The sequence below is a fragment of the Agelaius phoeniceus genome, chromosome 4 (assembly GCF_051311805.1).
Source record: "Agelaius phoeniceus isolate bAgePho1 chromosome 4, bAgePho1.hap1, whole genome shotgun sequence".
Classification (NCBI taxonomy): domain Eukaryota; kingdom Metazoa; phylum Chordata; class Aves; order Passeriformes; family Icteridae; genus Agelaius; species Agelaius phoeniceus.
In genome coordinates this window covers 45,907,791-45,921,993 of record NC_135268.1, presented here as the reverse complement: position 1 = coordinate 45,921,993, position 14,203 = coordinate 45,907,791, and the positions used below count along the sequence as shown (strand labels likewise).

The window sequence follows — 14,203 nt, the reverse complement described above, 5'->3', positions numbered from 1 at the left end:
CAATGAGATAACAAAGTTCAACTAGGTATTAGAGGACACTAAGATTAAGCTACCAGTGGGAAAACATATTTCAAAAATTATTACTACATCTGTGACAACTCCTGCTAACATTCCTGCTACACAGATGTTAATTACTTTTTGTTTTGCTCATCTGATACATATTATATATCAGGGAAATTATTTGTAACTTTGAAGGTAATTTCAATTATTTGTTACCTTTCAAGTTTCTTTACCTTGGACACTGGAAGAAGAGATTGTATCCCTGAACATATCTCTATAGTTCCAAGTCACATTGCATAATCTGATAAAAGGAGACTTGCACACCTTGCTGGTACTATATTTTGACAGGATTGCAAAAAAACTTTTTTTTTTATTATTATTACTTATTTGATAAGCTATTCAACATTTATCCATAAGAAAAATCCATAAAAGTTGCCTATCTTACTTTGAGTTGAATGCTTTACACAAGACCCTTTTTTTACATTCTGAGTATAAAAAGAACATGGGATAACTGCTCAGATTCAGAATGTGACTTTTATGTGCAAGGTCAGTATATTCAAGAAAACTTTTCCAGCTGGAAACTTGATCACAGCAAAGTTTTTATTATTCCAAATTGTCAGTGGCTGTAGCTTTACAGTTAAAAATAGAAAAGGCAACAGCTAACACAAATTAACAGTGTTGCAATCATCAGACAGCAACGACAAACCATGACCTGGCTTTTCATGACCCCTTGAAATGCTACAATTATTATTGTCTTCAAAGAAAGCTCAACACTGACTTATGCTAAAACAGGAAATATTTTAAAATAATGTCAAAATGTCAAAGCAGTCCAACTTCAGCAATTACTTTTATCATGGCTATATTCCTCTTTTGAGCTAACGCTCTTGAGGTTTCTAGCTGCACTTCTGATTTCCTATCACTCTCCAGTTATACAAATAAAATTTCTTCATTTATATCTATCTGTATATACATACATGAACATGGAAGAAATATATTTGTATTTCAACGCCATTGCCTTTTTAAATACACAAACTTTAGGTTTATAAACTATTTTACTGTCAAAAACCTGCACCTAAGAATGTGACTCTTTCAGACTTCGTACAAATTTCTCACTCTTGCTCAAAAGTGCATATGAGGACATGAGCGTGAAGATGTTGCTCAACGTTTAACATGACACTTCTAGCACACAGAGATTCCAATGTGAATACCAACTACTCAAAGTAGAAGACTACCTACCATTTCATGACTCTGCAGAAGTAAATTAAGTCTTCAACACATAATTTTAAAGATGTATTTTAATATGATCAAGGAGAAAGTGTTTTATTATAAGTGCTGCAACGATCTGTTTGTTTTCTGCACTAGGTTCCTGCTCTGATTTAGTAATTCACCATAAACTTTTAACTTTCCAACAAACTTTGACATGCAGGAAAGAAAAATATTTCAGAATTTATCTTCTTGTTTTGTTTTAAAAACTGCTTGATCAAATTTGAAAAGATTTAAACTCGATAGTGTTAAAATAGCTTGTAGTGCGGATGGTCAAAAAATCCCTAGATATGGAAACAGTAGTTTCAAATATTCTACTGGAATGCAATCTTCTGCACAGAGAAAAATTTTGTGCTTTTTAAAAGCTATATTTTAAAATTGCTTAAAGAGTTATGCCTAAGTATTTTTCCAAGTACAAATGAATAATTATTCTAATAGGCAAAAACATATATGGGTATCCTATTTTAAAAGCACATTGTGCTAAAAAAAAGAAAAAACTGAGCAAAAAAGCCCCCTCTGAAAAAAGGCAACCTTCCAAAATATTATCTCAAACTTTTCTGTATGTGAATATTAAAATTATACAGTTGTCAAAATATTAATTCAACATGTTCACCCACTAGTGGAAACTTAGAAGAATAAATGTATTTGCACAATATGCCTCACCAGACAACAGTTTCAGATAATTTAATGCATTACAGATCGTCAACAGATATAGAACGATTTCAGACACAGGTTTTATGCTGGTTTTGCTGGCTGATCTTCCATTTCTGATAAACTAATGAAGAAATGTGCTGTGACATAGGAATTGGAATTTTATAACTAAATACAGCAAAATATAGATTATGAAGGTTAAAATCCAGAGAGGAAGACTGCACTGGTCCTAGCAGAAACACTGTTATTTTAAACTTTGTAGAAGTTCTCTCTTTTCTTTTGATATATAAGTCACTACTCTGCTGCCAGCTAGTGCACACTCCTACCACAGTTTCCAATGAATGCAGATGTTCTTTCAAGTGTACATCTGAAATACTTTGCTGATATTAAAGATTCTAGCCAGAGATTGACTATTAAAGGATGTGACTTTTAGACTCACCTACGCCCCTACCAACACCAAAACAGCTACTCTAAGTTCTAGGTGAAACACAGTCCAAATTTCCAGTAAACTTTAAAAAAATACTAAGAACAAAAGATAAGAAAAACCATACATTGACATGACTAACCCAGTTCCCTCCTAAGAGAGACACTATACATAACAAATACAGTAAACTGCTCTTGCTTGTTATTTAGTGGTGACAAGAAATCAAAAGATGCTTGGGGCCGTCATCACGACACATTTGATTTGGGCAAACAAAAAAGTCTAAGAGCCAGATATAATTTCAGAAAATATGTTTTTTAACCAAAAACATCAGAAAGAGAAGGCACCAGTCCACTCACTGCAGAATATATATAAAAAGTTTGACTATCTGAACCAGCATTCAAGTAAGTATATACGTTTTTTCCTCCAAAATTATTAGATTTTTATATAACATGGTAAAGAAAAAAGAAAAAAGCCTAGAGGCTAGTACTTGAAGAAATGAGGTACATAAAGTTACTGTAATACTTACCACTGTGAAATTCATAACCTTCAAAATCCATATTGTCATTGCTAAATTAACAATCATGGTAACCAACAGCAGAAGGACAAAGAAGTATAAGCACCTCTTTCGCCATCCATAAATCCCTACTGGGTAAAACTGAGGATGTTCAGTCCTTGGAAGGCTGTTCTGTTGTGTTGCTAATATATACTGCTCTCGTGTCATCTGTAAAAGAAAGATGTAAGCATAAGTAGGGAAATGAGAGGTCTGTTTTTCACACATAATGTTACATTACAATTATTTCAGAATGTATAGAAAATCAGTTTCTATGGGCACAGAAGAGATACATTCATCTAGCATTAACCACATCAATGTTATTTGTACTAGGCATCTAGCATGAATTTGTTGGGTTTTATGACTTTAATGTAAACCTTTGGTTTCTGTTTCAAATTGTATTTGCATTTCAAATTTATCAGCAAGAAACTATTAAAAATATAAAAGCAATCTATACATATATTTTACACTTTAATTCTGAATATTGTTTTATTGTCCTTTATGAGATCATTCAGCAAAATTTGGGTCTGGAGAAAGAGTAATGTACCTTTTCTTTTGTACTGGTTTTGGCTGAGATAATGCCAATTTTCTTCGTATAACTTGTAGCCAGTAGACTCTTGTACAAACAGAAGAAAAATCTCACCTTTCTAAAATACATCTTTCATAAATGAAGTTTTCAGTCTTTTATTATACTTAGCAAATTAAATTAATAATTGATAGTATTATACATGCCTCCTTATTTTACAAAAAAAAACCAAACCCAAAACCACATTTTGCCCTTCAAGAGATGGATACAATTATAATATGTTGAATTCCTGAACTAGTTTAAATTCTTCTCACGCACTAACAAGCAGTATTTGCAAACTGCTTAAACAACTTTCAATTATTACTTCCTTAAAAAAAAGCTATTTGTGACATTTAATAAAACACTGTTTAATTTTTTTTCCTTCATAACTGTATTTTACAGATTTATATTCATATTCAGCTGTCAAATTGCCTTTAGATGGGAAGGTATTAAATTTTCTCTCTGACTTAAAAATTAAATTAAAGCATTCCCATTCTGTTTATGTAAGAGTTCTTTCTGTAATATGCCCATTAGAAATGTTGTTTTAATAGGCTTTGTCCTCAGGAGGAATAAGACAATACAAAACAAAATGAAAAAATCCAAAACAAAAAACTACAAACTCAACAAACTTATAAACCAGATAAAAATCAATTTTGAGCTTAAAAGTTGCCTTTCTTTTGACTAAAAAAAAGTAAAAATACACAAAAATGAGTCAGTTGATCCAATGAGAAATAAAAACCAGATTACATTCATTTGAAGGATCAAAGAAATGTTGATTTTATAAGATTTTTAAAATGTGAAGCTCAAAAATGTTCATGTTATTATCTGTGTTGCTGGATATTTATCCAAATCAACACTCTTTAGGTTTTATCATTCTTCTAGTGAATGAGATATTAATGGAATAAATTAAAACACAGTGAATAATTAGAGCCATAAGTCATAGAACACACTATATATACTGTCACATATTGTGACAGTATATATATCACTGAAATAAGTCAAGACAGAAATAAAGAATTTAATAAGCAGGTTTTATGTAATTTAGCAAACAGGCATTTTGTCATTTTTATTTTTTTCAATCATGATTTCTTCTCTTTGCCCTCAATTTCAATTAAATGCAATGTTTCACAGTTTATTTATTTAGTGAATTTTACAAACAAAATTTCCCACAAAGACATTTCTCAATCCTCCCAAAGCAAAGTATGGCCAGGTTTTAAGACCTTGCATCATCTTCTTATCATATGCTGGCAGTTTTCATCCTAATTGTGTTAAAATGCCTTATAAATCTTGAAACTGAGTACACAAATGGGCTATCAACTTTCTCCTTATAATGAGTTTCTACACATTATTTAGCCAGTCATTGTAACAAAAATGTGATGTATAATTAAATTTTGAGATTTAAACGGGTTAATTTTACATAATTTCTATTTTCTTGATTTAACTTTATAATATTACATATGAAAAAATTATGTTTGTTAGAAATAGCTGAAAAGCCAACTTTCAGACCATGACAATGTCAGAAGTAGCACTGGTCCTAAAACTATGAATATAGCCCCATGGAACAGACCCTTTGCAACACCATTATTAAATACAATAACATTTTATTCCATCACCACAGCCAGGCATCCCTCATTTCCCCCTGTACACTGTTCAACTCTGTGAGCCTTGGTGAAGCCAGAGGACAAATCCCCACCACAGCCTGTGGAAGATCCCATGCTGCAATAGCCTGAGGGGCCAGAGTTGGTGACCCCATGCTGAAGCAGGAGCCTCTCTGGACCTGGGAACCCCTGGAAGGGGGCCTCTACCTTCTTGAAACTGTCACCTGGAACATAACACTACTCCTAGACATTCTCTGTGCATTATTCCCTTAATTCATAGAAAGAATGAAAACATAAAGGTACTTTAAAATATAAATTCACAGTATGACAGCATCTAGACCCAATATTCATTTGGGTTGATAATGAATTGGATGAGCTGTAGAGATTCAGATACAGAAGAATGATAGCCAGCAAGGAAGATTCATCATACCATCATTTAGAGGAAAAAAAAAATCAGAAAAGCAATCTGGTCATGACTAGTCATAGCTCAAAACATCATAGAGATGATTTACCTGAACCAGCTATCTCTCCCTACTCACTCTGAAAGTAATACAGCCTCTTGTCCAACAGGTAATACTGTGGAGAACTCTCTTTTTGTATGACACTACTGCAGGCCATTCATTTTGCTTCCCCTCACGCAGTATGTTGCATCAAGCTTACAGCAGAAAATAATGTTACAGGTTTCTTTATAGACTTTTGCTGAAAGTTTACCCTACATGCATCACACAGAGCAGGAAGTGCTATAAAATTCATAGCACTTCTTGCGTAGCAAATACACAAATGTTACATCCCAGCCTTGGCTTTAAAATCAAGACTTGGGATGAAATCAAGGAGCTCATTATAAAAACAAACATGAAGATGGCAAGTAAGTGGGTTGTATCTTTTGAAAAAGCCTGATGCATAAACAAATGAATTTTCTTAGAAAACATTTTAAATGCCAAGCACCTATGCATGAAGCTCTTGCTGTCTCTTCTAGTATGTGCTGAAGCAGATGAATAGTTCCTTCTCTTTTACAAGAGTTTGGTAATCTAGAATACTTCCAAAATTAACAGAAAAATATTGTATTATCTTGATTTGGTTGAGAGTATATCAAGACTGGGATTGACAAGGTAGTAGAGGTGCATTCCTAGAGAATTAAATATTGGACAGAGAGAAATTTCAACTGAAATTTTTATATGGGCTACACCTGACACCTGCTAAGTCTTCTCCTTTTGGCATTAGCCATTCAAGCCTTTCAAAGGCAGCCAAAACTGTGTCAGCAACTGATCCTACTACAAAAAGTCTTTGGGGAAAAATCATTTGCCAGTTAAAAGCCTCATCAATATATTGTACATTTCATGCAAAACAGCCTAAATCCTTATTGCCCTCATGGGTAATTTTGTACTTGTTGAATTTTACTTATTTTTCTCTTTAGTATAATTGGGATGATTACTAAAACTGCTTTGGCAGCTCAAAAGCATTTGGAGAGTGTGGTTCTTCTGAGCCTTGTCCTAGGATTTGTCATGGAATCACAGAATGGATTCCAACCTCAAGGATGGAGACTAAAACTGTGTCTCACAATAAAATAAAAAAATTATTTATCATAGACTATTTTTGTCATGTAGGCGTCAAATCAGAGGGATTTCAAGATTCTGATCTGAGGGTTTGATGCTTTTTTGTTCTGTTGTGGATTTTTCTTCTTGTAACTTTTAGATTTGAAGGTAGAATTGTACACAACACTCCAAAACTGTGTTCTTTAATGAAGACGTCTGGAAATGCCTTTGCACCCTTGAAAACCTAAAGTAAAAAACATAACCAAATAACTTCACTATCAAGCTGTACATAAAGTCAGTTGATTACATAATTTATGTGATCTGAAGTTTAATAATTCAGAAGAATCTGCTTTTTTTCTTGGCCACAAAATACAGTTTTGTCATCGATGTCAACGAGGCTTAAGTCAGTATGTTTTTACTGACAATTTTCTGGGTTTTATATTGACAATTAGAATTTAATTTTTCCTAACTCAATACAGCTAGATTACTACAGAGACTTCATTATAGCCACAGGCAGGACAGCAGCTGAGGTACAAAATTTTCTCCCTCTGATGCCTGTGCTTACTAAACATTTACTGAAACAGTTGTCTATAAAAGGACAATAAATGTTTGCATCTTGGATATTTTCTCTCCAATAAAATTATCACTTCACAAAAATTAATATCAGTCACCTGATACAAGCTATTACCATTATTACTTAGTGTGAGCATTTATGGCTGCTCTGTTCAACATATTTAATTGTAATGTTCTCTGCACAATGAAGTTCACAGCATGTTAAAAGAATAAATAATCATGTAATGAATAGAATCCTACTTTTTACCACTGTTCTGTGACTTGAAATATTTCTAAATAATAATAATGTGCTATACTGAATTTTCAAGGAAGCTGGATTCAAATCCAGCTGAGGCTTGATTTTTCTCAAAAAATATGCCTTTCTACAGTACATTTTCAAAACCAAACCTCATTTCAGTACATTTTAGTGTATTTTTAAAAGAAGCTTTTGTTTTAAGAACTTACTCACTATTTCAGTTTATTTTGCTTTATAGTCATCTAACTTTGCATATGGTGTTTTAGAACAACTTTTTGAGGAGTTCTATCTAGCTACACTGACTATTAAGGATAACCTTAATCAAACTAGGTGGGATCACTGAAGTCTAGTAACAGCAACACAAGATTCCATATAGCTGAGTTGTCTTAAAGAAAAGCAGATGCCTAAGGAGAGAGACTGCTGAAAGATACTGCAGCATTCTGCCCTACCACCTGTGATAAGTCCCTGGAACTTATCTCAAAATACTCCTTCTGCTAGACAAAGAGATAAATTTTGTCTTAAATAAATTCTAAAAGACTAATAAAATAGCAAGAAAGTCAGCAAACCATTGGATCCCAGTTTAAAAACGCACCACTTTTCTCTTAAACCTGGTGGGCTCTCATCCCTGTTGCTCTACATATCACAGTAAGGCACAGAACACTCACAAGTGCTAGGACCAGCACTTTGCAGCTGGAGCTGCTCAGCTCCTTCTCTTAAGGCCACTGAGAAGATAAGATGAATAATGTCTTTGCTAAGGATATTTCATGAGGAGAAAACTTGGCAATCACATCAATGGAAGATGACAGGACCAATACTTCTGTGGCTTCACAAAAACTGGAGGTAATTTTCCTCTGTGAATGACACATTTTGTTAAATCAGTTTCAGTAGATGGTGGCAAAAGTGTAATCTTCAAGGGTCAGGAAAGATGTTTAAAGAGTGGCAGATTCACCAAACTCAGCTGGACTGGAAGTAGAGGTGGAATGAACACTTTATGAGGAATTACCTTTGTTAAACAGGTAATTTCTGCCTGTAGTTTGGAGACTAAATTTCTTGTAGGGTAATCATGTAGTCCACAATGAAAGAAGAGGAAAGATAGGAAATATGAACAAAAACCTGAATTTCTAGAAAGATGGAAAATAAGCTTTTAAGTAGTCATCCTTTTCCTCTTATTTTCATATATGTGTAGCACAACTCCATTGTATGGCTAGAAAACCAATACTTGTCTGAATCCACATACTTGTCTTTTCAGGCCTAAAATACATAACTCCGTAAATTCATATGAAAAATAACATGGACCAGAGTACAGAAAAAGCTGCATTTGGTAAGTGCTATGATATGAAGAACAGGAGTATTTCTTAAAAAGACACTGATTACATTTTGGGTTTTACTTTTATTTGTTGAGCTTCTTCAGTAATGTACACAGGCACAGCTACACTGATTTTTTTTTATCAGTTTTACCTTAATGAGAATTTAATGTCCTCATATTCAATATTAATAGATTCTCCATCTCATGAGGATATTTTTTAATCAATAGTAATCACAATCATATAGATAAGTAATCATAATTATATCAATATGCAAACTAAAGGTGTTATTGGTGTTACAGTAACAAGCATGAATCAAATCTTACTACCATCCAAAGCTCTAAAACTATAAGCTATATTTTGCCTGTCTGCCTGATAAGAGTACAGGCAGAAAAGAGATGAATTCATCTTAATAGAAGATGGAATCCACCGTGAGAATTAGATTTAAAAATACATATAGGTGTGTAAATATAGATAGATGATCTAGATATAGATAGATAGACAGATACACATACAGTAATCTCTAATTTTATAGCACCTACCTACCAATATGGGTTCCTGCTCCAGTCTAAAAGAATAACAGTTTTAAAAATTTAACAAGAGAGTTATTTTACCAGGTGTTGAAAATATTAACATTCTGGTCATGACTTTTTTACCAAGATAACACAAAAACCTAAATTCTTAAAATACTCTCAGAATAGAGATTTAAGTAATAATCTGTAAGTTTACCCTGTATTTCAGATGATAACATAAAGCTATGGAGAACACCTAGGTGGATTGTGCAGAAATGAGGAATGTAAGTTTACATGTTTTTAATTTCATATAATATACAGGACTAAGACTCTAATTTGTTTCCCTTTTTGTCTTCAGCATTTCCTTCCTTTAATTAGCTTATTCATCTTCCTTGTTACTAATGGATGCAACCCTGATCAGCAGTTTTATAACTTATAAAAGTGGTTTCACTGTGATGGCTTGTATCTGTGCCTGACTCTTTATGAACCATCTTCACGGCATCCTAATACTGCAACAAGACTACTCATCTATCTAGCACTCACATGACCAATGACATCTCACCAAAAAAAAAATCCAATACCAAGAGATGCTGAACATGAAGTGCAAATTGTAAAACATTCAAGAGAAAGCATTCAAGAGAAAGGAACCTTCAGAATTGTCTTCATCAGTGACCTAAAAGCAGCATTAAAAGTATATCACTGGAAAAATAATTTTTCTTATTACATGAAATTTGAAATTATTTCTTACTGCACTTTTAAAACTATATTCAATGACTAAACAATTTAGTTCTGTGCTTGAAAGTGCAAAAAAATTTTGACTTTCTTTTCAGATGTTAGTTGATCTTTTGCAAAGAAACATAACCATTCTGGTTGCAAGCTCCCAAATCATTTAAGATCCCTAGATGAAAAAGATCTTAATAATATTTTCCAAACTTATTTGAAACAGGGTTAAGAATGTTAAAGATGTAGTAATAATTACAAAAAGCAGATCTAAACTCCTAAATCCCCCTGGCAATATTTTTCATCAAAAATGGAATCACACACTTTATTACCAGAATAATTTCCACCTTTTCACTTTCTCTATTTTACTTCTGTTTGCATTTGCTTTTTCCTGAAAATACATGCAGAAGAACATTCATTGACCAATAGTCAACTTGTTTGGATTTAGCAAGATACTAAATCCAAATTAAGCTTCCTTCCTGAGAAGGAAGCTCAATCACACAAGAGTTTCCTTATTTAAAAGGGGTTTCAAGTACTTACAAATAATGAAGACATTTAATATGTAATGATTCTATCATACATTTCTTCCATATTCACTAGCTAAGTTGGCAGTACCGAGAATGTTTTATTTTACTTTTTTTTTCTTTGAGCAATTAATAGGATGTTACCATATCATGGGTTAAACAACATGAGTGAACTCAACTTCCAGGTGAAAAATATCCAATCCTTTCAGGTACTGTGGGAAAACTAGAGAGATACAGGTGGTCATCTAGATCTCATTTTTACTGCATTCAACTACCTTCAGCTCTTCACTGGAAGGAACTGGGCTAAATCCTTTGATGTTCTCATGCAGGCATAGGTTTTTCCTGACTTTCCTCAAATGATTAACGAAAATGAAATGAGACTCACCCTACAGAATATGTGCTCTCCCTGCTGTGAAAAGAAAAAAGAATCAATATGGCTTGATGAAGAGACGACTGATTGGAATGGAAGAAATGAAGCCTTCCTTTCATACTAAGAAGAGATTGAAGGAGGGAGGAGCCAGTGTCAATGCCATTTTATCTACTAGGATACACGTAAGCACAGTTGGAAGAACGGAAGAAAAAAATAACTGCTCTTCACTGGAACTCTACTGAGCCAGCTTTATCAATAGACAGTGTGCAGCTGCCTGTCCCTGAGGAAGCCATGGTCAGCAAAATGGAAAACTGACAAATATCAAACACTTGATTTGTTGGAGACTCTTACTCAAAAGTCATTACTCACTCTAATTCTTGGGAACAGGATATTCAAGGGAGATCAAGTACAGAAAAGAGAGACAGAAAAATCATCTGGAAGAAAAAACAGACTGGAAAACAATTTTTGAAGATGCTAGTGTGAAGACAGCTATAAAAATACAGAAAAATGAGCAGATGGCCTCCAGAAGTCCATTTTAACCTACAAGTGATTCAGTGATTCAGAATTTATAACTAGTTATGATAGTGGAGCCCTGGAAAATGTTAAAAATAGTCTTTGAAAATATTAGGCTTTGTGTTTTCTCAGATCACTGCACCTGCGTAAGCAGTATGATAAAAGATATAATTGTTAGATGTGATGATTGTTTAGTAATTCAATATAACTATTATATAACCATAAGAAGAGTTGTGAGAAACTATGTTGGAAATTTAAAGGGGGCTATGTTTAGCTGAAATCTGTGTATACAATAGTTTAATAATTAACATGAAAGTTATATAACGATAGAGTATAAAACATGTTCACCTCAAATGTATGGTCGGAATCAGATTTGGGTGGAAACTACCCCGATTCCCAGAGCTCTTAAATAAAAAGCACCACATATAATCGCTTATGTGATTATGTGTTTTTGAATGCTAACAGTTAGATATCTGTGGATAAGGGGGAAAGCATAATAAATGAGCCATGAGAAAGATTGGCATGATTCAATACGTATGGTTGTAAAAAAAATGCGTAAAGAAAATAAGAAAAACACCAAAAAAAAACCCCAAAAATTTCAGTAAAAGGGACATAGCTGTGGTTCAAGAAATAACAATTTTTTCAGTAAACAAAGAACTGGGAAAGTAGCCAAACATTTGCTCTTCAAATTGGCAAAAGTAAGCTAATTCTCTGGGTATTTTGGGAAGGCAGCTACTGCATCAGCACCTTTGCATATCCTAGAAACTATCTCTGACTGTCAAAAAGCAAGAAGCAACTCTTACTGAGAACAATCCAGGAAATTAATGAAATTTCCAGAGTCAGCAAAACTCCTCAGCAACACAAAAACAACAAAGAGGGGAAAATATTTTTTCAATAATCTGCTTTTACCACCATACCACACTTTTCTTATAAACAAATAAGAGCCTCCAGATTGTCCGTTAGATAAAATCTGCCAGATTAATATTCCATGTTTGTTATTCTTCAGTGCTAATTTGGCTCCTGTAGGCCCACCAGTAATTAAACCATTCCTTATCCACTCTCACCAGAATCTCAACATGAATGAACAACTTTGAGAGACAAGTTGCAGGAAGTATGGTGGAACCAGAATGTTCCATTTGACCAACTACCCACTCACTTTTGGATCAATGAATCAAACCTTCTAATCAGAAATGTTCAAACTAGATCCTGTCTAAATTTAGAGTTTGTAAAAATCTAAATCAGCATACTGAAATTTTTCCTTTATATTTCTTCTAAGGAATCTTTATTACAAAAAGCCTGTAGATTTCATGTTTCTGATCAACCAACCTACTGAGAGATGATAATAAAGCCTGAAAATAGTTTCTAACACTTATAGAAAATTCCTCATGCATCGATGCATTTTTCTTCAGCAACAGTAATTTTTGGTGGACATATCCTACATCTTGGTACATTTTTTCTTCTTTATGCAAACTTCTGGTGACGCAGCTTTTGCAGACTTTCAGCTCTTAGGTATCAATGGACTTAGGACCTTTATTTAAGATTCTAGAGCCATACCATGCTAAACTCTATCTCTGTGGAAAGCTAATTCCTCACTAGCTTCAGCCTATTAATGAGGTATAGCTATAAAGCTATAAAGACATTCCTTTAGAGAAAATGAACTCATAATTGCCTAAGACTACCCATTCCTGCCATTCCTTATTAATCTCACCCCGGTCTGCTAAAGCAACAGGGAACCTGGCATTCTTAGGGTTTCAAAGCTTTCCATTCCTTGCAACATAATTACTGCACTGAAAATACTAAATGCATAAAATTATTTTCTTGAATTATTTTCCTTAGTCATCTGAAATAGACGAGATACAGATCAAGCACAGGAAATACACATATTGGGAATTGGCTACCATACAAACTGAGCTTTTGATGACCAGCAGTGGAGCAGGCCTATGAAAATAAGTAGCAACAACTAAATGATTTAGGGGGCATTGTTTAGTAGAAGTTGATCAACAAATCAGGATCCTTTCAAAATATATTTATTAACAGAGGAAAATGAGGTTAAATATAAAAACTTCACATATCTGTTTCAACTCTGTCTCAAAGAATAATTACAATGAAATGTAAAATGGAAAATAAAACTTTGTTTCAGAAAATATTTGTACTAGTGCACCTAAACATTTTGCAAAACACATTTTCAGTGGAATAGCTATTACATAATGATATTTTTCTGAATTGATTAATGTATTATCTGAATGAATGAAGTAATTATGAGCCTCTTTTTGTTCAATATTTTCATTAAAAACTTCAGAGAATTACTATACAGCATCATTTATTCACAAAACCACTACTGAAGATTAAGAAATGGTACTCACAGAATTTTAAAATTCCTGGTAATATGAATACTAAAATAATCATACAGCAATTTTTTAAATAAAAATGTGCAAGCTGATTCTCAGAAAGAAACTGAGAATAAAAAGTCTGTTCTCAAGTGGGAAAAATATTTTAGGAATCTTCAAGCGAACAAGGAAACATGAGGCTGGTGATGGACATGAAAAAAAAAAGGTAAGTACAGCCAAGAGTGTCTATCTCACACAGGAATAGGGACCATTTCCAGAATTCATAGTCAGAAGCATCACAGTGCAAAGGAGGGTAGTAAGACTATTTCTACACCTCAGGGAAGACAGAGCTTCAAACACTGCATTTCTAGTACTTCACAGAGAATAATAAAAAAGAAGAAAAACTACTGGGCAGACAAAAAAATAGTCATCTCTGGCTTTTTAAAATGAGTATTAAGACTCAACCACTAATGCCCACATATTCTAGCTAGTGATTCTAGGCAACTGCCCTACTCTCTCTTTAAATTCCCTTGAAGGACTTC

General features: G+C 33.5%; 1 protein-coding gene across 2 annotated transcripts in view; it reads right to left on the bottom strand.

The window, feature by feature from the left end:
* SGCZ (sarcoglycan zeta) overlaps positions 1 to 14,203 on the bottom strand; it is a 394,909-nt gene that overhangs the window by 167,898 nt on the left and 212,808 nt on the right. Inside the window, exon 2 of one of the 2 annotated variants that reach the window (XM_077177494.1) lies at positions 2,865 to 3,059. In XM_077177494.1, the coding sequence (XP_077033609.1) occupies positions 2,865 to 3,059 (195 nt within the window). The remainder of the gene's footprint in view (positions 1 to 2,864; positions 3,060 to 14,203) is intronic. The other variant, XM_077177495.1, reaches the window with a different exon arrangement.